Source organism: Melampsora larici-populina (assembly GCF_000204055.1).
Source record: "Melampsora larici-populina 98AG31 unplaced genomic scaffold MELLAscaffold_15, whole genome shotgun sequence".
Classification (NCBI taxonomy): domain Eukaryota; kingdom Fungi; phylum Basidiomycota; class Pucciniomycetes; order Pucciniales; family Melampsoraceae; genus Melampsora; species Melampsora laricis-populina.
In genome coordinates this window covers 1,004,485-1,031,544 of record NW_006768779.1, presented here as the reverse complement: position 1 = coordinate 1,031,544, position 27,060 = coordinate 1,004,485, and the positions used below count along the sequence as shown (strand labels likewise).

The 27,060-nt window shown below is 39.7% G+C and overlaps 3 protein-coding genes across 3 annotated transcripts; all 3 read right to left on the bottom strand.

Moving 5' to 3' along the window:
* Nucleotides 1–117: 117 nt before the first annotated feature.
* On the bottom strand, nucleotides 118–814 carry MELLADRAFT_71715 (uncharacterized protein; the record flags this gene model as incomplete). Its single annotated transcript, XM_007409194.1, has 1 exon — nucleotides 118–814. The coding sequence occupies one exon, from the start codon at nucleotides 440–442 to the stop codon at nucleotides 242–244; it is 201 nt and encodes a 66-aa protein (XP_007409256.1).
* A 15,640-nt stretch (nucleotides 815–16,454) lies between these two features.
* On the bottom strand, nucleotides 16,455–17,700 carry MELLADRAFT_71714 (uncharacterized protein; the record flags this gene model as incomplete). The annotated part of the gene is made up of 3 exons (XM_007409193.1): nucleotides 16,455–17,051; nucleotides 17,133–17,217; nucleotides 17,305–17,700. The coding sequence occupies 3 exons, from the start codon at nucleotides 17,644–17,646 to the stop codon at nucleotides 16,780–16,782; spliced, it is 699 nt and encodes a 232-aa protein (XP_007409255.1).
* Nucleotides 17,701–18,113: 413 nt separating this feature from the next.
* MELLADRAFT_74707 (uncharacterized protein) lies at nucleotides 18,114–21,337 on the bottom strand (the record flags this gene model as incomplete). The annotated part of the gene is made up of 11 exons (XM_007409192.1): nucleotides 18,114–18,518; nucleotides 18,584–18,848; nucleotides 18,910–19,110; nucleotides 19,288–19,527; nucleotides 19,596–19,622; nucleotides 19,653–19,951; nucleotides 20,003–20,085; nucleotides 20,160–20,333; nucleotides 20,429–20,554; nucleotides 20,643–20,854; nucleotides 20,963–21,337. 11 exons carry the CDS (start codon nucleotides 21,011–21,013, stop codon nucleotides 18,334–18,336), a joined length of 1,863 nt encoding a protein of 620 aa, XP_007409254.1.
* Nucleotides 21,338–27,060: the final 5,723 nt, after the last annotated feature.

Here is a 27,060-nt window from a genome sequence, read left to right as displayed (position 1 = left end):
ATCACCAAGCGGGTGATCTCATCAATTCATGAGGCTTGGGCCATATGAAGCTCTTTGCAAGTGAACAAGGGGAGTTTACGTAGTGGTGAGCTAATCATATATGATTTGAAGAGGATTAGGTGTGCCTTGGATTCAATTCAAGTCAGAAGAGAGCACTTTCCGATCTTGGAATTTGGGATTTCGAAAGCTTATTCAAACACTACAAAAGAGCTTTTTGGTTATAATAGGTACATAAACAAGATTATGTCAAAGTCTCCTGTACCATTGACTGGTAATATCTATACAAACAACACTCAGCACTCAGTCCTGTAGATAATTTCGACTGCAAGAAAGGGGCTGTTGGGAACTGGTAAAAGCCAATGTACATACTGTAATATACAAATAGTGGGGAATGTTTCATTCTAAACATAAGAAATCTCTTTACATTTAAAACAAACACCATACAGGACACAAACTACAGGAATGTTTGTGGGCTGGGTTGGCTCACTGGCACATGTACGGCTGAGTGGAAGACTAGGTCAATTGGTAAAGGGAATGTACAGATCCAAAGGGGCATCAATCCTGTAGTGTATTTCTTTTTGGCTACATAGTTTTGATCTACATGTAGGACCACATTAGCAGCCTAGTTGCTTTGAAGTCCAAGGATCCTTTGTGGGGCAGGTCTGGGACAAGGAGACCCAAGGGTCCAAGGCAGTTCTGGCCCTTGTTGATGTTATGCATCACCTTCTTGAATATTGTTCTGCATCGGAGCCAAAAATCCAAGCTCATCAGATAGTTTAGGTTGGCAATACCTCACATTTCCTGTGCTATCCCCAATGTTTTTGGTGAGCAAAGGCTTATGATATGACCTGTAATTAGTGCTCTTGGATTATCTGGTCTGGATGATAGAATATCTTCATGAGCCACTTGCACAAGCAAGTAAAAGGACTGCACTCTGTTAGCATATTTTGTCACCAAAAGGGAGTATTGTATTGTTTATCATTCAAGACCCTTGCCAGAGTGAACATGCTATGTGTAGGCAGCCCTATACAATTTGGAAGGAATCAAAGTGTTACAATCACACTTTTTGCAAAAGGTATTAGGCATGTCACATGTTGTAGTATAGTACTTGTGGGACACATTGTGAGGAGTACACGGCTGTTAGGCGTACTCTTCACAGAAAATAGAGTAGGAAAAGGAAGGTGTGGTCTTCACATGTTACACCCAAGTGAAGACTACAGCTAGTTGACCTCTAAGAAGAGGATTTGAGAAAGGGAAAGGAAAGATAAGGGCAATAAAGAGCTAATGTGCTCTAACCTTGTGAGACTGCGAGGGGCAGGCTTTACATTTTGGTAAACCAAAGATCCTGAAGGCTACTTTAGACTCCTTAAAAAAAAGGAAGCTTTGCTACTTTAAGGTTTATTTCTAGAGACAATGAATGCCCTGGGCTCGCAGAAATCAGTACCTTAGGTGTTCAGCAATGGAACCCGTAATGCTCAAGAATGGTCTTTAACAAGCTACACAACTAACCACGTACTTGAAGATCCTCTCAGTAGGAGTCAAGTAAAATGTGGTTCTGTGTTGTGATTGTAGTAAAAGATGGGGGGTGATTCTAGGGAAGAAGGGGGGGTTTATATAGTCTCAGTTCCAGTGTCAACTTGTGGTTGGCGTGTGAGTCTTGTCTATTCACGTGTCAACTTGTGGTTGACACTTGGGTTAGGTTTACTATGTATTTAATACATTACATACATGTGTTTAAGTGGCTCTTGACACTGAGCCTTGAGATGTAGCTTATGGCTTTATACAATATTTTGATATTACATATGGTACTGTTAGCCCATGGTCCTGTAATTAGGGCTCAGGGCTGACACTCCCCACCACCAGAGAAGGTCCCCTTCTACTGTAATGTGTTAACTGTCTTGGATTTGTTCCACAATACCGTGGTGTTGTCTCAATTTCTTCCAAGTATGTCTTCTAAATCAGTATCACTGGTGTATTCTATGAATTCTATACCAACTTCTTCAATATGTTTGTCTGATTTCTCTTCCATTGTTTCAATTTGGTTAATCTCCTTATTTTTTCTTTTACATGACTTCCAAATATGTGCACAGTCAGTACTGCCACATGTATGGCAAGCTTTGTTCTTTTTACTGTCAAAAGAATCGACGCTAGTTTCCACAATGGCATTAGCATTATGTACTGATTCAGCCATCTGAGGAGCAAAGTACCTTTTCTCATTGGTACCCCCATCTATCCTTTCGAGCCTGTTGCTACATATATCCTCAAGAACTAGCAGGAAGTCTGTCCATTTGGCTGGTTCTTTGAGTCTGCTTGTGACCCAAATTCTTGATGTACCTGGGAGTTGCCATACAACTTTCTCAACAAGTTCCTCCTGTGTAGCATTTGGTTGAAATGCTTGGACTCTTTGTTTCTGCTTACTTGCCCATTTTACACAATCAACATTTGGTCTAAGCACAAATGTATCTGACAGATACAATTTTTGCATCCTATTTTTCCACGCCTGATTTCCAAATCTCTCCTGGATTGCAGTTCTCCATTCTGCCCATGTCTGTAGATCATCTTCTTTTGAGAAATCTATAAACCATTGTCTGGCTACTCCATGAAACACAATACCCAGCTTTGCAATTATTAGCTCATCAGGCATGCGTAGCTTACTGGACATTCTATCCACCCAGTCAATGAACTCCTGGTGGTTGTACTCTCCTTCACCATCAAAGGTGGGCCAATCTTTAGGCTGCAGGTACTCTTTCCGCAGATCCTTTTTCAAGTTTTCTTGGTACTCTGCTGATTCACTGTCTTGCTTAATGGGTAGATTTTGTGTATGCTCTTGTCGTTCGAGCGCTTGGATCTGTTCCTTGATACCACTAAGTACTTGGTGCACATTACACTCCTGAGGTGTTCTGGCTTGCTCAGAATCTTCTTCTGTATGTTTCTTCAAAAGGCTGTTTTTTCCAGAATGAATCTTAACAGGACTATTGACAATTCTTTCACCTTTTGAGAGTGACTCAACACTATTTTTGATTATCAATACTTCTGTGAGAATTTTTTCTCTCTGAATCTTTCCGTCTTCATTCATTTCCTTCAGGTACTGTTCCAAAATATCCAATCTGCAGTGCAAGATTTTTTTGGACTGGAGGTTCTGTTCCACTAAATCAGTGTTACTGATCCCAGAATCTGACTTATCGCCAAGTTTATCAAATAACCTATCAAACTGGTGGTCCAGTTTTTTCATGAGTTTCCTCTCAATAATCTCGTCAATATTAATATTATAAGGAACATCAAATTCCTTCTTTGCTTCAAAGAATTGATCAAGTCTGGTATCAATTTGACTTTCAATTTTTTCACTCAAGACTTCACTCAGTTCTCTCACTGATTTACTGTCTAGGCTCAACTTCTGAAGTTTCAGTAAATTTAACATCTCACGGTGGTGTCTCTCACTTTCTTGAACAGATGAACTTTGTTGCATTTCAAGGGTTTCTAAAAGATCTACCATTATCTGCCTCAGATCTTTAATTTCAGGTCCTACCCTCTTATATAACTCTTTACAATTTTTATTTATAGTGGAGATACAATCCTGATAATACTTTACAACCTCATCATCCTGCTGTGACTTGCTGGATAATTGGCTTAAATGGTTATGACCTAAATTAGTCCATGGTTGTATCAAATTGTCTTGAAGGACTGAGGTTAAAAGACTGACCATATGATCATCACTAGGATTCAATAATGATGGTGGTTGGATTGATGCCTGTCCCTGTCTCTCTTTGCTAAGAATTTTACCATAGCAATTTGAGCTTGTACTACTACTACCCTGCCCGAGTCCAAGATGGTCAATCTGTGATGTGTGTTGCATTGGAAATGATGTCGTCAAGGGTGTTTGTTGAAGCAAATCAATTGGGCTTCTTTCTCTTGAAGGTACTGGTACTGGACCTACCACAGTCATGTCAGCAGGACGGATAGATGTGGAGGTCAGAGGCTGGTACCTCCTACCTCTGGCTGGTGCTTGGCCACGAACCCTGGTTCCAATTGATTCACTTGATCTATTGATTGGGCGTGCTGGATCACCATGGGTGTCAGGGTTGGTTGTTTGGGATCTTTGACGTGATTGACTATGTGTTGAAGGACGTGAAGACATGACAAAAACAATTTTTAGATGAAGATTAAATAATATAACAAGAAAAATGGAAATTATTCTTGTATGAACAACTAAGACTTACTGGTCTGCACAATCCAGGTAGGAGTATATATAGCTCTGGGGTGGAGGAAGAGTATCCTCAGGTTCAAATCTACAAGCTAAAGGCACCAGATATGATGTGTAGCCTGTTGATTGAGTTAAACTTGGTCCAATGGCTGGGGTGCTAAATTGCAAATGGATAGTACTAGGTGGAAAGTATTTTACGGATTTGGAGTCAATTTTTTGTATGCAATTTGTTGGAATATGGTGATTTTGTGTCGTTCAAGACTTTTGCCAATTATGGTGTACAAAGTAAGACGTGTGTTGAAGCAAGGGGTGGTTAAGAGTTGAATGACGAGTTGAAGCCAGGGGGTGTTTTTCTTTTTGATTTTCTTGATTTATATGTCAGACTCTCTTGTTCCCCTTTTTCGATTCTTGTTCCTCATCTTCAATATTTGGAATCAAGAATCCTAAAAGGTAGAGTCTCAGTCTTTTCTCTTTATCTCATGTTACACCTCAACTGTGTGTGTTAATTCTTTTACTATTTTTGTTCAGTTTTCTTTCTACTCTAACCACGTCTTTCAGGTTAGTGAGCTTTAGCTCCTGTTTGTCTTTTTGTTGTCTCGGCGGTGTCTCGTCAACACGCGACTGAGAACACGTCTGTTCACCTTATTAAAGGTTAGTGAGCTTTAGCTCCTGTTCATCTTTTTGTTGTCCCTCATCTTCAATATTTGGAATCAAGAATCCTAAAAGTTTTCTTTCTACTCTAACCACGTCTTTCAGGTTAGTGAGCTTTAGCTCCTGTTCGTCTTTTTGTTGTCTCGGCGGTGTCTCGTCAACACGCGACTGAGAACACGTCTGTTCACCTTATTAAAGGTTAGTGAGCTTTAGCTCCTGTTTTTGTCTAGTCACCCTTGTCATCTTCAAAATCTTACATGGTAGCGAGAGGTTCGAATCGATCACCTCAATTCTATATCTAGTTCATGGCATCAAACCCTGATCCTTCCAGTCCAGCCAATTCGATCAACACCTCGAACGAATCCGAAACTTCTTCTTCCGGAACCTTGAACCAAGAGTTCTTTGATTCTTCTCACACTTCTAACTCCGTGTCAAATTCTACTCGAGATCGTACCAACATCAACATGTCTACTCATGATGAAGGTGTTGTTTCTCTTTTTGGAAACGCCATCCAAAAATATGGACAACAACTCACCTCAGCCCTGTTCAAATTCAAGATATCTGATAATTTAGAAGATGGAAACTACTCATCATGGAGTCGTGCTGTTTTTGGTAATCTGGACAATCTTGAGCTTCATCACTATGTGTTGATTGAAAATTTCAAAGACCCAGAGTTGTCTAACGAGAAGATTGTTAAGACTAGAAAGATCATTGTCAATTACATCTTAAATCATTTAGATAAAACCAACAACACTCAAGCCGTCAATCATCTCACTGACCCAGCGGATGCTTTAAGCCTAATTTATGATCCCTTCATGCTTTGGCAGTTTCTCAAAGAAAGGCACTTTCTTATAAATTCTCAACGTCTAGCTACAATCTCGAAAACTCTGAACACTGTGTCTATTCATCGTAGTGATACTCTGTCTACTTACTTGGACAAATTTGAAAGCCTTTTTGTCGAATTCACTCGTTATGGAGGAAAGATGGATGACATACAATCAGCCATTCGTCTAATCGACTCGATTACTACTCTACCTCCTTCCATTGTTGAATTCATTCACTCTACCATAACACCGTTGACCCGTAAAGGAGTTGTGAAGTACTTACGTGATTACGACACTCGTCAAAACAATTTTTTGACTGAGGCCACTCGAGAGGTGAATCATGTAGAAACCAATTCGATTGCATCCGCCTACTCCACTAGTAGGACCTCACGGGTAGTTTGTACTGAGACGGTGTGTCGTGGTCCTCATCCTTCTGAGAAGTGCTGGTCAAAACCAGAGAACTTCAAAGAACGTGATGATTTCTTGTCCAGACGTCGAACTCGAGGTGGATGGAATCCTAGAGGTCGACAAACATCAAATCGACCAGTTTCATCTTCAACCAGTCATATCAGAGGATTGCAAAGAGTAGACGCTCCCGCAGCTAATTCAGTTAGCGATTCCTTTCAAATGCTCTCACTCAATGTTGAGTTCGATACTGTCTCATCTGAACCTCAAGCCAACTCAATCGACAGTGAAAATCCAAACGAAATCTGGGCTTTACATGACACTGGCGCTACCAATCATATGTTTAATGATCAATCACTCTTTGTTAAAGAAAGTCTCAAGAAGATAGAAGATCCAAGTCGAAGACTCAAACTTGCCGGTGGTGATGTATCTTTAGCTGTAGATAGCATTGGAAAAATTCAGTTGAAAGCGGGTGATGGCACTGTCTTCGAATTAACGGAGTGTCTCTTTGTCCCTGAACTTAGAAAGAATCTGATTGCTGGTGGACTGTTGAAGAAAAAGGGTGTCAGAGAATTTTACAACGAATCAGAACCTAGTTGTTTTGCTCTGGTTAAGGATGGTCTGGCTTTATTCAATGGCATCATTTCACACAACGGTCTCATGAATGTCAAGATTACACCTGTAAGCTCTAGTCCAACTCAGCCACACCATTCGACTGCAAATGACTCATCAATTGTTCATCGTCGTCTAGGTCATCTGAGTAAAACTTATTTGAATCAAATGAAGAAAAATGATAGTGTTGAGGGTCTAGACGTAATTGAGGAATTCCCAGACTCTTGTGATACCTGTAACCTCTCTAAAAATACAAAAATTCCATTCAATCATACTCGTCCTCGTGCTGTTAGATTTCTTGAAAATGTCCATGTAGATCTGAGCGGAATTTATAGAGTTAATGGATTGAGAAATGAAAATTATTTTATTTTGTTCTGTGACGACTACTCATGCTTCAGACATATTTATGGACTGTCTAATAAATCCAAGGAAGAGGTGTTCGAAACTTTCAAAACTTACATTGCAGTTAGTGAAAGACAAACGGGGTGTAAACTGAAACAATTTACCTTGGATAGAGGATCTGAATTTGTCAATAACCTGTTGGGACCACATTTAAAAAACTTGGGTATTGAGCTTCACTTAACATCAGGCTATGCTCCAGAAGAAAATGGTGTCTCAGAGAGAGGCATGCGAATCATCAACACAAAGGCTAGGTGTCTAATGATACAGGCTGGACTTTCCCCTAAATTTTGGTTTCTAGCATGTTCGGCAGCAGTCTTTCTCACAAATCGAACAATTACCAAGGCACTCGACAGCTTCAAGACTCCGTTTGAGATCTGGCATTTCAGAAAACCTACCGTTTCTCATCTAAGAGTGTTTGGTTGTCAAGCTTTCCGACTCTTACGGAAAGAACTTCGAGATTCAAAATATTCTCCAGTTAGCTCCGAAGGAGTACTAGTAGGATTTGAACAAGATAACTTCAATTACCTTGTCTATGATTTGAAAGACAATAAAACTCATCTATCTCATCATGTTACATTTAACAAAAAAGTGTTCCCGTTTCTGAAAAACAGATCGGTTGAAGAGTCAGATAACTCATTAGTGAAAATTATCTATTCAGAAGAAGAAAACGATTTTGATGATCTAATTGAATCCCCGGAAATAGTGAAAGTTCCTGATGACTACAGAGAACCAGTAACTGATCAGATCATTCAACAGGACCAATTAACTCAACATCAAGAAAGTGATACTCATATCGAACCAATCCCACAAGTAGCAAGTCAGAATCAATTTGAAACACTTGCAAATCGAAAATCCACAAGAAATCAACCAAAAGTTAATTATAAAGGAATGAACGCTGAACTGGATGATGTTGATTTTTGTTATTCAACCTATTTTGACTGTCTTCCCGAAGTTTTCAACTCCGAGCTTAACTCTAAGCCTGATCCGAAGTCCTTCAAAAAGGCCATGATGGCGGGTGACTCCCCCAGATGGAAGCTAGCTTGCGACAAAGAAATGTCGTCCCTTTTGAAAAAGAACGTTTGGACTTTGGTTGAGAGGCCGACTCACAAGGCTGTCATTCGAGGCATGTGGATCTTCAGAAAGAAGAGTAATCCGGATGGAACAATCAAGTACAAGGCAAGGTTTGTTGCAATGGGCAACACGCAGGTCGAAGGAGAAGACTATGGTGATACCTTTGCTCCGACTGGAAAGCCAACTTCTTTGCGTCTCTTTCTTGCAATGGCTGCTATTTATGGTTGGGAGGTTCATCAGATGGACGCCGTCACGGCTTTCCTAAATGGACTCCTTGAAGAAGAGATTTACATCGAGCAGCCTGAAGGTTACGTGGTGATTGGTCAAGAAGGAATGGTTCTTAGGTTAAATAGATCACTTTACGGACTCAAGCAATCTCCTAAGATTTGGCAGGATGACGTCACTCAGTATCTTATAAGTCTCTCATTTGAACAATGCCCTATTGATCCATGCGTCTATACTCGATCTGTAGAAGCCGATGACAAATTCACCGCTGTTTACGTACACGTTGACGATTTGGCTATCACTGGTAATGATCCTGAGACTTTTAAAACTGAAATTTCTTCAAAATGGGAAATGGAAGATTTAGGATTAGCTCAAACAATCGTTGGAATTGAAATTGAAAGACGAGGTCCTCACATTTACTCTTTGACTCAAACTAAATTCGCCTTAACTATTCTTGGACGTTTCAACATGCTTGATGCTAAACCAGCCTCTACCCCTTTAACTCCAAATTTGAAACTGTACCGAGCTACTGATGAAGAGTGTGCAGACTTCGATAGCCTTGGTCTTAACTATCGAAGTGCTGTGGGTTCATTAATGTACCTGTCACAGTGTACTCGACCTGATTTAGCGCATTCTGTTGGAGTTCTGTCTCAACATTTGGACAGGCCTGGTCTTCAGCACTGGAATGCGGCTCAGCAAGTATTTCGATATCTCAAGGGAAGTATGCATTTAGGGATTGTTTATTCTGGTCACGAAAGCTCTATTGTCTCTGGTCAACGCAGTTATTCTCTTCCAACCTCGTACTGTGATGCTGACTGGGCTGGGGATAAGAATACACGAAGATCAACAACTGGTTATATTTTCACCCTTGCTGACGGCGCTTTGTCTTGGAAGAGTAGATTGCAGCCAACGGTAGCGCTCTCATCAACTGAAGCTGAATACAGAGCAATTACAGAAGCTGGGCAAGAACTCTTGTGGTTGAGAAGGATGATGGAGCTGTTTGGTTGTCAAGATTCTAATCCTACAGTACTGCAAAGTGACAATCAAGGCGCTATTCACCTGACGAATAAATCAATCTTTCATGGGAGGACTAAGCACATTGAGATACAGTATCATTGGATTAGAGAAATAGTTAAGAATGGAGACCTAATTTTAGAACACTGTCCTACTAGCGAAATGGTGGCTGACTTACTCACGAAAGCGTTAGGTAAACAACAATTTATAAGATTAAGAAGTAGACTTGGAGTGAAGATGTGACTTGGCAAAGTCTTGAGGGGGTGTGTTGGAATATGGTGATTTTGTGTCGTTCAAGACTTTTGCCAATTATGGTGTACAAAGTAAGACGTGTGTTGAAGCAAGGGGTGGTTAAGAGTTGAATGACGAGTTGAAGCCAGGGGGTGTTTTTCTTTTTGTTTTTCTTGATTTATATGTCAGACTCTCTTGTTCCCCTTTTTCGATTCTTGTTCCTCATCTTCAATATTTGGAATCAAGAATCCTAAAAGGTAGAGTCTCAGTCTTTTCTCTTTATCTCATGTTACACCTCAACTGTGTGTGTTAATTCTTTTACTATTTTTGTTCAGTTTTCTTTCTACTCTAACCACGTCTTTCAGGTTAGTGAGCTTTAGCTCCTGTTTGTCTTTTTGTTGTCCCGGCGGTGTCTCGTCAACACGCGACTGAGAACACGTCTGTTCACCTTATTAAAGGTTTGTGTACTTTGGTGTTTCACATCTTTCATTCTTGTTCCTCATCTTCAATATTTGGAATCAAGAATCCTAAAAGTTTTCTTTCTACTCTAACCACGTCTTTCAGGTTAGTGAGCTTTAGCTCCTGTTCGTCTTTTTGTTGTCTCGGCGGTGTCTCGTCAACACGCGACTGAGAACACGTCTGTTCACCTTATTAAAGGTTTGTGTACTTTGGTGTTTCACATCTTTCATTCTTGTTCCTCATCTTCAATATTTGGAATCAAGAATCCTAAAAGTTTTCTTTCTACTCTAACCACGTCTTTCAGGTTAGTGAGCTTTAGCTCCTGTTCGTCTTTTTGTTGTCTCGGCGGTGTCTCGTCAACACGCGACTGAGAACACGTCTGTTCACCTTATTAAAGGTTAGTGAGCTTTAGCTCCTGTTTTTGTCTAGTCACCCTTGTCATCTTCAAAATCTTACACAATTGACAAGATCTGGTAACAAATCCTGATGGTTGTTGTTTTTAAAAGAAAAAAACTTCAAACAAAATGTAACCTAAAAGATAGATCAAAAAAATAAAAGTAACAAAATGAAAGAAGACTGTGTTACTATCACAATATGTTAAAAATAACACTTGGAGTTTGCTGACTGACTGTTGAATAATGTTGTAGAACCACCAAGGAAATACAAAAATTACTGGTATTTGAGTTGCTGGAGGATGCAAGTTGCTAGTCAATTGGTTGGATTTTATACCTTTGACTGCTCTTATTGCAAGTCACCAAACGGTACCTGAGAAAAAAAACAACAACAGATGAGTCTGTAGTTTCTTGAATCAACGTACTTTTTCACTTCTGTTTGAAGGGATTCAATTGGTGTTGACTCGTATTGAATCCTGTTGATGGTGTGATTATTCTAGCTTTTGAAATCTCAAGCTTTTCTAGTGACACATAAGATGTTGTTGAGTCAGAGTTATAAAAAATGGGGTTTTCTCCAATGTATTCCAAATAGGGGTTTGAGGAGGGGGACTACACAATAGTCTTTGGCTTTAATCAAAATAATATTCTAGAGTCTGATGTGACAACCAGGTAATGTTCCTTTCTGAGTGCGTAATTTGTAATTGCTACAATTGAATCAATGAATTAGTTAGTTCTTGAGCTAATTTATTTTGTGCTGGGGTGTTTATTTGAAAAAATACTGTCGTTCTCAAAAAGCTTGTCCGAGTTTTCCCGCAAAACTCGAGCAATTTGGCGGGAAAACTTGGACAAGCTTTTCGAGAACGACAGTAGAATCAATGTTTCAATTTTAATCTTTATTTTGAATGAAATTTAAGATAGGCTATGTCAATTGAAATTTAAAATAGTGTTATTTCAATTGAAAATTTGAACTGGCGTTATTTCAATTGAAATTTGAACTGGTGTTATTTCAATTGAAAATTGAACTGGTGTTATTTCAATTGAAATTTGAAATGGTGGTATTTCAATTTAAATTTGAAATTGTGTTATCTCAATTGAATTTTGAAATGTACTCATTTCAATTGAAATGTGAAGTATTTTTGTTTCAATTGGGATTTGAATTGATGTTATTTGAATTGAGAGTTTGAATGTTGTTGTTTAACTTTAATCTAAAATAAAAATGGGGTGTGTAATAATTTCAAATTGAATTTGAAATAGAGGAAATAGGGCACAACTGGTATGTCACTCTTTTTGTAAAAAGAATGTGATCTAAACAAGTTGAGGAGGCAAAGAACAATGTGATCTTAAATGAATAAAAGCGAAAACAAGGATTTTAAGGGTGATGCACACCACCAATATTAATCAAAAAGAATCCTAATTTTTTTATTTGATTTGTTTATATTGTTCAGAAGAAAAATGATCTATGAGAATAGCAGAGACTGGTCTTATCTTCTAGGATGATGGAGGAACAAAACACCAATGAGGCCCCCAAGTTGTGAGGAGTACACGGCTGTTAGGTGTACTCTTCACAGAAAATAGAGTAGGAAAAGGAAGGTGTGGTCTTCACATGTTACACCCAAGTGAAGACTACAGCTAGTTGACCTCTAAGAAGAGGATTTGAGAAATGGAAAGGAAAGATAAGGGCAATAAAGAGCTAATGTGCTCTAACCTTGTGAGACTGCAAGGGGCAGGCTTTACATTTTGGTAAACCAAAGATCCTGAAGGCTACTTTAGACTCCTTAAAAAGGAGGAAGCTTTGCTACTTTAAGGTTTATTTCTAGAGACAATGAATGCCCTGGGCTCGCAGAAATCAGTACCTTGGGTGTTCAGCAATGGAACCTGTAATTCTCAAGAATGGTCTTTAACAAGCTACACAACTAACCACGTACTTGAAGATCCTCTCAGTAGGAGTCAAGTAAAATGTGGTTCTGTGTTGTGATTGTAGTAAAAGATGGGGGGTGATTCTAGGGAAGAAGGGGGGGTTTATATAGTCTCAGTTCCAGTGTCAACTTGTGGTTGGTGTGTGAGTCTTGTCTATTCACGTGTCAACTTGTGGTTGACACTTGGGTTAGGTTTACTATGTATTTAATACATTACATACATGTGTTTAAGTGGCTCTTGACACTGAGCCTTGAGATGTAGCTTATGGCTTTATACAATATTTTGATATTACATATGGTACTGTTAGCCCATGGTCCTGTAATTAGGGCTCAGGGCTGACACACATGATTTGTGGCTTCCCAATGATCGATTCATCTCAACTTCTATACAATTGAAACCATAATAACACTCTAACAGCCATTTTTAAACTCAACAAAGTCCCACATAGTCAGCTGTTGCTTGCACTAACTGTGTGGGACTTTGTTGAGTTTTCTCATGTGCAATGGGTGTAATTATAGCACCAACACATGCTGCATTGAAACTGAGTACACACATCCAACAGGAGGTTCACCACAACCTCAATTTGTACACACACAGATCAATGATTGCAGTGATCAAACATCTTGGTCAAATGGGGCAAATGGGGAATGAGTACAGAAGGAGAGACTGGATGTCAGATAGTAAAGCTACAGCATGAAGATACATATTGTGAGTGATGAACAGGACTTGAGAGATTGTCACTTAACTTCACCAGACATCACAAGTGAAATAAGATCTTGCTTCTGAGTGAAAGTCTTCATCCAAAGCTACCTAAACAAGAGAGAAAGAACTTAGCTTGAGCAAGCAGGAACCAAAGAAAAAAGGGCTGAGAATAATGGAAGAGTATTATGTGTGATAAATCCAAAGAGGGTTGTGAGACACAAAGTTGTCAACATTAAGGGAAACATCACTGATTCTTAGGCTTGGAAATACTATGCAGAGCAATGTAAGTTTATTGCCACAAAAGGGCAGTGACTTTGGCTACAAATATCTCAACAACAACCTTGTCTCTGGTGGTGGATGTCAACACAACCTTGATCTCTAGCTTGGCTGCTGAAAGCTTTTGAGTGTAATAAAGTCACAGAAAATGAGGTTGATAGTGTCATCCTTACATTGAAATAGATTTTCAGCACAGTCCCACACTTGGTGTAATTGGCAACTTTAGAAAAATGTGGAATTGACATACTGATTACTGGGCTGATGTTCCATGGTCTGTGAACTTGGACCAGCTGAAGGAGCGGTATATATTGGCCATGTACTTTGACTAATGACACTACTAGAATCACATGAACAAATAGCATGGGATAACCATCATATAATCCTGGATATGACAGAGAAATTGGTTCAGGACTTGTGTTAATCACAGGCCTGTGATGTGATCTCTGTGTTTGGTTATGTTTGCACAGGTTCACATAGAGCTCTTGGAATAGACCATCAAACTGAGAAGGTATAACAGGAGCGGGATATTGTACATAAATTTTTGACGCTTTTGTTTTTAGCTGGGGCCAGGCTAAGCCTTGTATTTTTATTAAAGAATTTGAGTGTGTCTTTGAAGATGTATTTGGACGGTGTTTTGATTTTGATAACAGACTCAAAACTGAACTCTGACCAATATTTTGTCCATTCACCATTCACAGTGCCTGTGTGGGCTGTCCCAGACATTGGGGGCTTCAACAAGTACAAAGGGTTGCCTTTGTACTACTCAGGGCCCCTGATGTCTAGGGCACCCTCCATGGGAACTGTGATCAGTTTTTAGATCAACATTTTACCCACTCCTATAGTTCAGTACCTGATCAGTCTACATCAGAATCAATAAAGGATTGAAACAATCGAAGAACTCATTTGGCATGCCAGTAAGGGCAAGAGCCTCATGAACAAGGGAGAAAGGGCGCCAATCATGTATATTGACAGCACATGGGAAGGCTTTGAGTCTGGTTGCCACAGCAGGAGAACAATGGGTCAGCATCCTCTCTTTGAAGTTGAGATAATGGGGACTTGGCTTGTCCTTGAGAGAAAAACATAGTAGATAGCAAATATAAAAGTTGTGGTGAGGAATGCTTTCTGGTGCAGAGGCAAAAGTTGATGGACCCACTAGATTATTGATTGGTGCAATGTTTTGTTAAAAAGATGTTTCTTGGTGGTACCAAATACAAGTGCTCTGCTTGATGGTCAAGAATTCCAACTACAGAGCAAAGAAGACTATGGCAAGTGTGGTAGAGAGAATGTGAAAAATTGGATGAGTCAAACTTTCCTCCACACGGTGAAGAGGTGAAACAACAATAAAGGAAGAAGTGAAACTTGCCTCCTCATCATGAGCACATTGGATGGACTTGATGCTCTATCCTAGTCTAAATCTGCTTCAAATTGGTTTTTCACCACTGAGCAGCACTGGCCTCCAACAAGTGCCACTTAGATCATGAATCATATCTACAAAGTGACTCAAAACAATCATTGATTCACAGGTGGCACACATCTAAGAAGGAGAGGTCCTGCCAACAGATCATTCCTCCTCTCATTGTGGTGACAATGAAACAATCCCAATTTGATATCAGGACAATCCAAAAAGCTCCAAAATTGGAAAATTGCATTGTCTGTATCTGCACCCTTGAAAAACACAGCACATTCCCACAACACTCAAATTACACACTTTGGTAAATCATTCTCAATTAAGATGCTTTCCCAGCCAGTCAGTTGTTAGCAGTGGGAGAAAAAGCCTATGGCCACCACCCATGACATGGATCATGAATTCCAGCATGCCAAATCAGTTGATCAATCAATGTTCAAAGATTTCAAGTGTAGGGAAGGTGGTATTCTAATAGGGAAGTATGATATCAGTTGGACTTCAATGATGCACAAGTGCTTGAATACCATGTCAAAAGTGACACCAATTATGTTAAAAGTGGTCTCACATATTTCCTTTATGGACACTTCATGTAGCATACCAAAAATGAAAAATGCATCCGGTGTGAGTAAAAACATTGATTTACATGGCCCAGTGCCTTGGGTCCATATGGTAAAAGATCAAATTAATTATGTTTTCCCACAGCTACTTGGCATTGGTGGTGATGCTCTTAGTGGGTGGCAAGAAGCAAGAGCCTTCAAGAAAGATCAGACAAATATCTACCCATGATGATGATAATCATTCAGCTTGGAGCTATGTCTCCTGCAGCCACAAGCCACAATCTTCCTGTTCACTCCCTCCTTCAAGAAATACTACAACTTTCCTAGTTTGTCAATATTGTCCATCTCTATTGTATCTGCTGCTGGTACTTTGGGATTGATGCTGTTATTGCCAGGAGGTGGATGAGACCTGACCTGAGCCCAAAGCACTCATATTAGCATTTCCTGGGTTTTACAAATATACTAAAGTTTATTGGTCACTGTTTTGAATTTGAAACATCAATTTTCTGTGAATTTCTGCAGAAGCATAGTTGGTATGATTATCTGAGGGGTCAAGATATCTAAATAAGAATGTGCAATATGAGCATGGTTGTTGATATGATGTTTGATATGGTGTTTGATCTGGATGCTAGTACATCTGTCAGTAAGAGAGTGGTCCCAATCAAGAGTTGTCCTCAATCATTTGACAATACAGCTCACTCTTTGTGCCCTCTTCTAAGTGAATATATTTAGTTCTGTCACGTCTAATATGGGTCTCTTGGGTGGCTGATCAGTGACCTCTTTGCTCTTGTAAGTAAAATGAAAAAATATTTATTGTTGATGATATTTCAGTCCCATTTTGCTACCTGCTAATGACAATGTTAAATGTACTACAAGTAGCTCAGGCTGACTCCAAGAAGAGTCCTTCAAAATTCCCAAGTGAGATCTGTAGAAACTCTGTTGACTCTTTTCCTTTGCAGTAAGTGGGCCTATTCGGGCAGCTCTCCCGACACAGATCCGGTGGACGTCTAGGGACGAGATTGAAAACTCGAAAAGGGCCAGAATACCTTTGAATGCAGAACGATATGGGGTCCTGGGTGGGATGTCCCAGTACGACTCGAGTATGACAATGAGCAATTATAGGCTTATGCACAAGTAGAATTTATCGTCTTCGTTAGGATGGTTTGTCGGGTTTCTTAAAAGAATTACATCGAAACCTCTAGAACTATGCTGAGAAAATCATTTGAGAACTGAGGTAGCTGAGATCCGTGGTTGAAAAAGTACATATTCACGTCGTCTCTTTGGACTTCCTCCGGCTATCGTCAAGCGAAACAAAGTGACACTCAGGCAGTCAGGAGAGTGTTTCCGGACGCCGTAATTATGATAATCATTTGGCTTGGAGCCATATCTGCCGCAGCCAACGAGCTGCAGTCTTCCTTTTTGTCTTCAAGAAATATTACAGCTCTTCCAGTTCGTCAACATCGTCCATTTCCATCGCATCTGCCTCTAGTGCTTTAGGATCGATTCCGTTATCACCAGGAGGCGGACAGGAGGTTGACCCATTCTTAGTACCAGATGGTTGGGAAGTTATAACTTGAGGCAATTGGTTGGTAAGTGCGGTAGAGGATGATGGTATGGTGGGATCATTGAGGACTGCAAGGAGAGGTTTAGAAAGCGGGATCACGTCGTCCAACCAGATATATTCGTCATTGGCCTGTACTGCTTTGGCTGATTCAATTTGAAGAACAACGATCAGAAACACGTGAAGATCTGGAGATAAACAGAAGATATAAGGGCTCTGTGATTTACCGACGTCATTATATTTCACAAAGACGCGTTTTTCAAGTTTGGCGTTCAAGAATGCTGAATCGGTTAATTTTCTCACAAAGAATTCCTTATCGTTTAGGCATTTGAAAGGGAAAAAAGGTAAGTTTTCACGCTTACATCATGAAATTGATGTAAAATATAAGAAGATACTAACAGTAGCGATAGAAATCAAAAAGACAGCTTCTTTGCTAACGATTTTGATGTCCTTATCTTGTTTTGCTGCTCTTGTAACCCGTGTAACAGGTAAGATTGTCGTTCCAATTTTTTTATCAGCTCTTGCATTGGCAATAGCAACATGTGATCTTCTTGTCTTTTTTACAGGTGGTGCTGGTGCTGGAATTGTAGTTTGGAGTTGTGATTCAGATTCAATTGATGGTTCAAATTGAATTGGCGGAATAGTTTCATCTGATATGGTTTCTGGTTCGGGTTGATGCTCTGATGGTGATGTAGCATTTGAAGTTAACCGAGAAGACGAAGGTTGAGGTTCAAAGGACATCTTGCTTGAAAGATATTTGGTGAATGTGATCGCAATTGGTGATGAGTTTTTTCGTGACCGTTGGAGACATGCATTGATCACTCCTCATGGACACCGGCTTATCGGATCGGATCAGCTATCTTGCTCAATCGGGGAGAGGTTCATCGGATCGACTCGCGGCACATGCCAAGCGGTACCGCTTGAAACTCTTGTCTTCAATTTTGGTGTGATCAGTGAATTGAATAGTCTTAGTTCACCAAATTTCTATCATGCTTCAGATGGTACAAATACCTTGAAGCCTTTTTCTCTGAATTTAATGCTTGCCAGTGATAATTCCTTGATTTGGAACCGTCAGATTCCACTAACCCACAACAGTTCTAGGTTTTCCAACACAGAGGACTTGACTTTCCTCCCTGTATTGTGGTTGGGTCAATGGTGCGCAGAGGCAAGAGCATTCTGGTCCTATAAAATTTGTCACCTCCCAAGATAGAAACTATGTGATCTATGATTTATAATCTTCAAATACGCAAACCCGACAAAGCAAAACCCACAAAATCAGAAAATGAGACAAAAACCTAAGAAAAGCTACATATCATCATATATTCCATTAATTCCTGCATCCAACTCTAACATAACCCAATGCCCCGATAAACTATACCTTTGAAGTGCAAAACCATAGAGAGAGAAAATGCTTTCCAAAACCCTTCTTTAAACATCAACACGAACATATCCAGCCCCCAAGAGCTCTTCAGCTACTATACTACCTTCTTCAATTCCTTTAGCTCTCATCACAATTCCATGAGTAACTTGATCTCCTACCACACTGTCATGCTGATAGTTCGGGTCTTCCTTCACCACTTTCCTTAAATAACTCGCTGTAGTCATCAATCGGCCTATGTGTGCGCATCAATCCCATCAGTCAACTCGTAATTGAACAAGACATTCAATGAATACATACCCCTAGCTCGACCTTCGATTAATTCAAGATACCTTTCTAATTTATCCTTTATTCCTGGTTGAGTTGCAATATACTTTCTAACAATCCCTAACAATCCTAGATAGTTTCCTTTCCCATTGATGATCTCATTGATGGTCATTTCTTCATACTCTTCTTGTACACTTGTTTTGGTGTTGTTTGAGTTGGGAAAAACCTCTTTACGAAAATAAAACCGTTCGGTTTTACATGCATCTCGGCGTTGTGCTCGTTTCATATTTTCATCCACCTAAACAAACACAATCTCATTAGTCAAAGAACAGTCTTTCAAGAGAAAAAAACATATCAACCTTAGAAAGTGGAATATAGAAATTTAATCCAAAAGCTAAAATTGCCCTAACAAGTAAAGTGATGAAGGTCGAATAAGCCGCGTTCTCAAAATCGGTAATTTGTACTTCCATTGTTCTGAATTCGACTCTCCACCCAATTTCAGAATCCATAGACGGAGGTGGTTTGAATCTGAGTGATTGCCAATTTGTAGATTGGATATTCTACTCTTCCGAAAGAAGAAGCGAGGAAAAGAAAACGATCGATCAACTTTCTTTACATCACATCCACTCATCTCTTCACTCAAACGTAGGTATCGTCGTCGTGATTTCGAGCAGTTCAAGTATTGGCAACATTGGGTGACATGACCCGACTGCAAGACTAAAGAGAAGCACAGGTACCTCAAAATGATCCGTCGAATCAGGCGAGACGTCTTTCAATGTTTCTGAGAACACCACAAGTGGATCCCGAATGAAAAGATGAGCAAAGTGCCGAGCAATGAGTCGATCGAGTCCGTTTGAAAGCAATTCAGCCTCAAACTCGGCGTCGAGAGGTGCTGGTATGTCATCATACTCTGATCGATGAATTGGATCATCCGCAATATACACACTAACGCTATCATAACGTGATTTTGGGAGCTCCTGAGGAATGATGCAAAATGTTTCAAGTTTAGCTTTGCGCTGATCATCTCACATGTTTCTATATGGACCATTCCACAGTAGGCAGAAGGCAAAAACTAATCAGAACGCACCCCTCGACCTTCGACCCGCTCAGCCTGATTCCGATCATCCACCGCGCCTGAAATGACACTCCAACGACAGTCAACGTCGGTGAGAAAGCCCTTATAGATCGGGGACGCAGCTGAGAGAGCCAACATAATTGGAGCGATAGGTACAAGAGCATCATATAAGGTACGAGCCTGCGAAACGGATTGCGCTTGAAAGGTGAGTTGAAGGCAGCAACAGCCCATTCCGAAACCCATTGCGTCAAGGTAGATATGATCATCAGGTATATCATCGGGGATTAAGATATCCGGACGATGTCCGTTCAGGTGCACCGTATCAGCTGACTGGATCTTTTTAGGAGTGGAAAGTATGGTTGGATCTCGAAAGGGACGCGGAGTGTGCGTATCATGGTAAATTGGAAGATAAATTGCCACTTTCGAGCCACGACGTTGACGAATGTTGGCAGTCAAAGTGCTTTGTAAAAACATGTCAATGTGAGTCACAGTGATTGTTAAAGATGATAAATATGGTAGTGGATCTTTACATACGGAAATCGAACGTGTTCATTGATGACTTGATCAGGGAGAAATAAGCTCTGCGCGACTGGACCACAGGGTGCGTGATAAGGTTCAGTGAAAGTGCCAGGTGCACCAAGTGTGGGAAAAGATGTAAGGGTGATTAAATGTTGATGAGGCAAGAGTCTACTCTGAGCTAGCTTGCGCCTGATGGAATTAAACCCAGAGCAAGCATCATGGATCAGGTAAAATATTGTTCGTGACAGTAAATGGTTTCTTGAAAATAAGTCATGAGGAATTACCGGAATCGCATGTCGTATTCAACCTTCAGACAATCTTCCAGTGATGGACCATAAGGTTTGCCTGGGGTTGATTCTAGCATGAACCTTCCATACTCTTGATGGAATGTTGGCAAGACGTCGATTGAACTGCGCGATCAAACGAACGATCAGACCAAGATTTAGAAGAGATATCAACGCAATGTAGAAGTAAAAAGGTAGAGAGAGGTAAACAGACCTAGGTAATTGCAATGTGTTGATCGAACGAAGTTGTTGTAGTACTTCAAGTTGAGATAATGATAAGTTCACGTGATTTGATGACTGATCAAGTGAAATCAAGAAATATTCAATCTCATCACCCCAAAGTAACTGATGCCCGACTTGACAATGAGTTTTATCCCAAAGTTTGATGAGTTGAGCAATCCCATTCCGACGAACATGATTAGCGTACTAGATATACATAATTCCAAGCGCATATATTGAAGAAAACAAACGAACAAGTGAGTAAAATGATGATGTCATGATGTAAGAAGGAAGAAAGGAAGTGAAGACATTTACCAAACTACATTCTGGCCAATCGAATGGGGTACCGAGTGCTAATAAACCCATTCTCTGATCGGTTTGATGATGCCAAAGTATTTAATCCAATCAAAATGATAAAGGAACAGGTACAACAAAGATGATCGATAAGGCTAGAGAAAGTTTTACACAAGGGTGATACCTCTATTTTTAAACTGTAGATATCGAGTTAACACCTTGAACGAACGAAGTAAAGTTTAGCATTCAAACACATCAAAAAAGTGACTTATTACAAAACTAGATAAGCAAAGTGATATGGATCAAGTTGGATTCTAAAGTAACCAGGGATGCGAATCAAAGATGTAGGATGGACAGGGGTGATAAGGGAGTTCTAGATTCGACATAAAACCAAAATCACAAAGGGAAGTTCAAATTAGTATGTAGTCTATTGTGATTAACGTTCAACAGAAATCAACACGAATCCTGGTGAGAATCAATCACTGAGGTTTAGAACATTTCATCTCGATCAAGTTGTGAAGATAAACGAGGATTACCGGGATGAATATGTAAGCGGGTTTCAATCAATTTTCATCAAGCTGCCTGACTATGGCGTCATTTGAGTCATAAAGATATTTAAATTCGTATCAGACTTTCAAACTTCATATCTTCCATTCAAATTGCCTTTCACACAATCCTATCATGAGTTTTGCCTTCTCATCATGATAACAGGAACATACACACACATACAAATGGCCCTACGCCAATGCCCTGAAGTAAGATCACTCAAACACCTGTGTACAGGCTCAGTAGCTTACAAAAACTGTGCCGCAAGAAGCCCATAGCGGGCAACATCGGGCAAGGATTGTGCAACCCGGTGTATGCTCCTGTAATCCTTATCACGCATCAAAATCACGTCACACCTGTGCCCAAGCCAAAGTCTTGGCCCAAGCTTTTTCAAGAGTCGGGACTTGATTTGCCAACCAACCCTTTAGTCATCTCATTTGATGTTCCAACCTGATTCTTGGACCTGCCTAGGCTCCTTCATCATGCTACACACTTCTGATACACCAGTCTTAAGTCTCTATCAAACAAATTACAAACATGATCTCAGATGTAACTGGGAGTCAAATTCAAAACCTTTATTCACAATTTTGTCATTGGCTTCACCTGACTAGACCGAGTTACTGACATCAAACTTGCACCTGATATATATTAAGGAATGGATAGGGTCACAAAGCCTGAAAAATAGGAAAGATATCCTTCCTCATGAGTAGATAGTCAAGGGAGGGACTTTGTGAAATTTAAGCCTTCCCAAAGATGATACTTCAAATAAATAATCCCCAATTCAGCTTGATGGATTTGTTCACATTTATTGTCCAATTAATTCTTGAACTTGCCATTCTCCAATTGCTTGGATGGGGTGCAGCCAGACTTCCTCCAGAACTACTTGCCTCTCCCAAACCATACATAAATCATATCTTATTCTTTAAATTGCAAGTAAATATCATCAGTAAGCCTTTGAGCACGGTTCCTCCTTTTTGATATTTTCAAGACCTCTATGAGCTAAATAGCCAAAATATGCCCTTGTCTTTAGTTCTATCATGGAACTCCAACTCATCTGACTTCTACCTCTATCCTGTGTGTTGGCTTTTTCAAGCGCTGTGTCTGTAGGAAAAAACCATGTTGGTGCAGACAGATCACATGTGTGTCCTGTTCTCCTCAGAATTTGCCAACATCTATAAATTCTAATTCAATCATTGCCTCTTATGTATCTGAATGATTATTTATGCAAAGTATAACTAAAGAGGATTGGCACAGTGAATTTGTTTGGTGTTCCTGCAAAACCTATGTGCATGTTGTGTGGTAACTAGTCATACAGGCTAATTGTGATCAGGTCAGTCTCTTGACAAGATCTTGCTTCTGAAAGAGCTCAAATATGTATCACTTCAGTCAGGTTCATCTTGCAAGATAGGTGTATGTAACCAATATTGAATTGATCTCCACCCTTTTTTGTATCCTCATAGATTCTTTCAAGCAAAAGTATCTTTTCTTTGCAAAAATCTTGACACTTGGACCCAAGACTTTAAGTGTTTGACTTGATCCAATGGTAACTTAACATGAATTTATTGGATCCAGCTGAACAGCCTACGCTGCAAAAAATATAAGTAATATATTACAGGCAGACAAGAAAAGTATCAATATAGAAAAATACTTAGTCACCAAGAAGAGAGCAAAAGTCAAAAACATGTACATCTTGTTCCTAGCTCTTGGAGCTGTCTTCTTTTGTATTTTCCAAACATACATTGGTCTATGTACTAACAACAACATTTGAAGATCACCAAAGAACTAACTGTAACAATACCTGAAATTGGGCCCACAATTGTGAAGACAAACATCTTGTGTGTATGTAAACTAGTACTATAAGTTTAGTCATCATTACTATATTTAAGAACGGTGGGGGGTTCTAAAGAAGCAAAGGTGTGACTTGTTGTTGACTATAATTAAAGTGGGGGAGTTTCTGGCAAGCTTGAGGCACAATTGAAACAGAGATTGTATCCTAACTCAACAAAATTCATCTCTTTCCTCTGGGTTGCTGGAATGACAAAATTGGTTCAGTAGGCATTGGAATGAGGTTCAATGGATCTGTGAGCTTCTGAATTATTTGGTATGACCAATTTATCAAAATTGAGCATACACCACTACAAAGCAGAGCAAGCATTCAAAAACATCAAAATAGTGACCCATCACAAAATTAAATTACGTAAACTGGTTTGTATCCAGTTTGAGTCTTGATTAGCCATGAATGTGAATCAGGAATTCAAAATGGTGGGGTGCAGTAAGGAAGTTCTAGATATGAAATACAGCAACATATAAAAATCATAAAACAGAATCAGATGAGAATCAAGAAATGCTGTTTAGAACTTTTATCAAGATGATAATGTGTGTAAGATGGCCAGGATTCATAAGCAATTGGTTGAGTTTTGAGAGTATTCATCAAACAAAGGAGTCCATGGCAAGCTCACATGTTACATACTAACTTAACACAAGTCCCCAATTATTGCAGGGCTATCTTAATCCTTGCAAGAGAGGAACTTTGGTATTGAATATCTCATGGTAACCAATCACTCATATCTGTTATTCTTGGCAGGCCTTACCAGATTTCATAACTCATCTGATGGATAATATCATGGTCAAAACCAGTGAAGTTGTGGTACGTTTTCATAAGTGTATATTGAAACACTGAGAGCAAGCAAAGCTAGTCTTCCTTAACCATATGTCTTTACTTTAGCTTCAGATATTTTCACTTTTGGGCAATCAACACACATGCCATCAATAACAACAGGTGAGGTAGAATATAAGAGTGCAAAGTGAGATGCAGCAAGTCTTGGAAAGCTTTCAATTATCAAACATAATTCTTATAGGGTGGGCTATCTATATATAAGGAAAACACAGATGTAAGGTGTTCATCTCAATGGAGGAAATTCTGGCAAGTGGCCTTTGGATCAGGACTGAACACTGAATGTTTATGTTCCAAAAAATTCAATGTGAATCATTTAGTAAAGAAAGGAAACTTCCACATGTAAATATATATGAGGATTAGAAAAAAGTGAACATCAGCCAATCATTGATGACAGTTTGGTATATGTATAGGAGATGAGGTAGCTGTATTTGATGGCTGACAGATTGTTTGTCTTTTATTCTTTTGGTTTTGGTTCAGCAAAATGTTGATCTGTGAGATTCAGTTAATGAATCCAATTCATTGGTAGATATGGAGACAATGCACATCAGTTCAGTGTGAGCCAATAAGGTTCCAAGTCAATTTAAATCTAATTCTAAATTTTTCCGGTTTGTATCAAAGTATAATTTTGAATATAGATTCCCTCACATCTGTTGATGCATCAAGATACAAAAATATCTTAAGACCATCAATAGGGGACTGGGATGGGGGTTGAGGTTCTGAGATGCCAACAGTCTAGCCTATTATATATATTGCTGCATGAGAGAGAAAAAGGAATAGTTGTACAGCTTGGGAGTATACATACAACATAATTCAGCGCGAATCGGTGATGTGTTGTACCCTTCATGTCACTGATTACATCTTATGTGGGATTGTTACACAGGGCCAGGCTGTACTTGAGACTGAACTGGAACATCCAATTCCATTTGAGAGGCCTGTGCTCAAATGAAAAGTTTCAATTTGGGTGTATGGAGTGGCATAATGAAGTTTACAAGATGGTGGTTGTTTTTTGTGAACAACTGGTACAATGTAATTGGTTGGCAACTTCTTTGACTCCTTTATGATTTTGCTTATCTTGAAGGGAAAGGATCTGGATACACATATTGAAGGAAACATTGCAATGGTTCCTGTCAACAAGCGTGGTTCAATAACCAACGAGTAACTGAATATATTTGAGAATTACAAGTTTCTATCTCAACAAATATCAACTGAGTTGAAGCATTAAAGAATAACTGGTCAAAGGTAGCACGAGGACAACACTAACCAAAATGGTTTAAATGGAATTTAAAGGAGATTGGAATGAGGTGGTTGCTGGTTTAACTTTGAGCGGTTTAAGCTAATAGTCAGATTGATTAGTTGGATAAAAGATGAAGAAAAAATGCCACAAATAAGAAAACAAGCTGGGTTTTATACCCTTGTCTGTAGTTAGCGCACACATACAAATGATATCACTATTCACCTAAGACGGATTTCCGTTACTAGAATATGAAATAATGTAAGCCTGATCCCAACACCCCTTTCCCTCAAGAGTCATCCCATGAGTTAATTATGTGATCCATCCTTCAATCCATAGACTTTCCCAGACCACCGGACTAACAGTTCCCATGTGTTAGCCGGATTGGTTTTAGATGTAATGGAACTTGAAGAGGGTTCCCAATCCTCTTCAAGAACCACAAACTGAGAACGTCTACTGCTTTCCAGAATTTCATAACATTATTACTTAATTCAAGATCTCTTCACACAAATTCCAAGAGTTTGAGTAATTAAGTCATTAATGAAAAGAAAAGTAGATATAGAGAAATAGAATGTATGAAATAGAAAAAAAACAGTTCTGAAAAGAATGATGATTAGAATTATTGATTTGAGAAAAAGAAATGGTGAATTGAAATATAGCTTCTCTTGATGGTTTTGTGGTCTTTGGCCTTCCTCACTTGTTATTCAGGAGATAGGTTGTCTAGGCAACTTATGCCCTGGCTGACAGTTCCCAACACAATGACCACCTACAGCCTACAGTCCTATTGGAAACCTGTTCTCAGTTTTTTTCAAAATGGCACAATTGACTTCATTGGCAAATGATCCTCAATATCAAGCCACAAAAAGCTCAGGTACAGCCGTATTCACAATTGATGAACATTTGAAGAAAAACTTTTTGAATGATCAGCTCAAATTGTAAACAGGTACAGGCCAAAACATTCAAAAAGTTTTCTTCAAGTGTTCATCAATCATGAAAACGGCTGTATCTGTTCTGATGCTTTAGGTGAGCTGGCAAAAGGTATGACTCCACTGGGGCTCGAACCCAGGACAACATGCGAACACAATGTTAAGCAGGCGCTCTACCAACTGAGCTATAGTGCCGTGCATTGTTTTAAACCGGCCCCGCGACAGCCTGTCGCCCGGCATATGTATATATTTACATAGCCAGCGACAGATACACTTTTGGCCAGCGACACTTCAAGTTTTCCTGCGACAGCTGGTTTGGTTTTGCGACATCTCATCCCCACTCCCCCTCCGATCTGCCTGCGACATCTCCTTCGCCCTTCTTCCCTCTTCATCGCACCTCTTGATCTGGATCCGCCAAATCCTTCTCGAACCACTCCAGCAGTCCAGACTCCAAATCTCGAACGACTTTAGCAGTACAGCAGCAGTTGAAATCATCAGTGACGTAAAGGATCAAACGTCTCAGGCCAGGTTAGTCCGGTTTTCCTTTCACATCCCTCACTGTTTTCATTTATTTTCTCACAGCACAATGGCAAATTTTCCTGAAGGGGAAGCTCGTCACATGAGCGGTCAATCTCAAAGGGTCTTGTCATACCCGAGCCGTCTGAAGATCTCACCAGCCTACTTGCTTGCGTATATAAACCCCTACGATCTGGTGTCTTCTCACCGCTCATCATACATT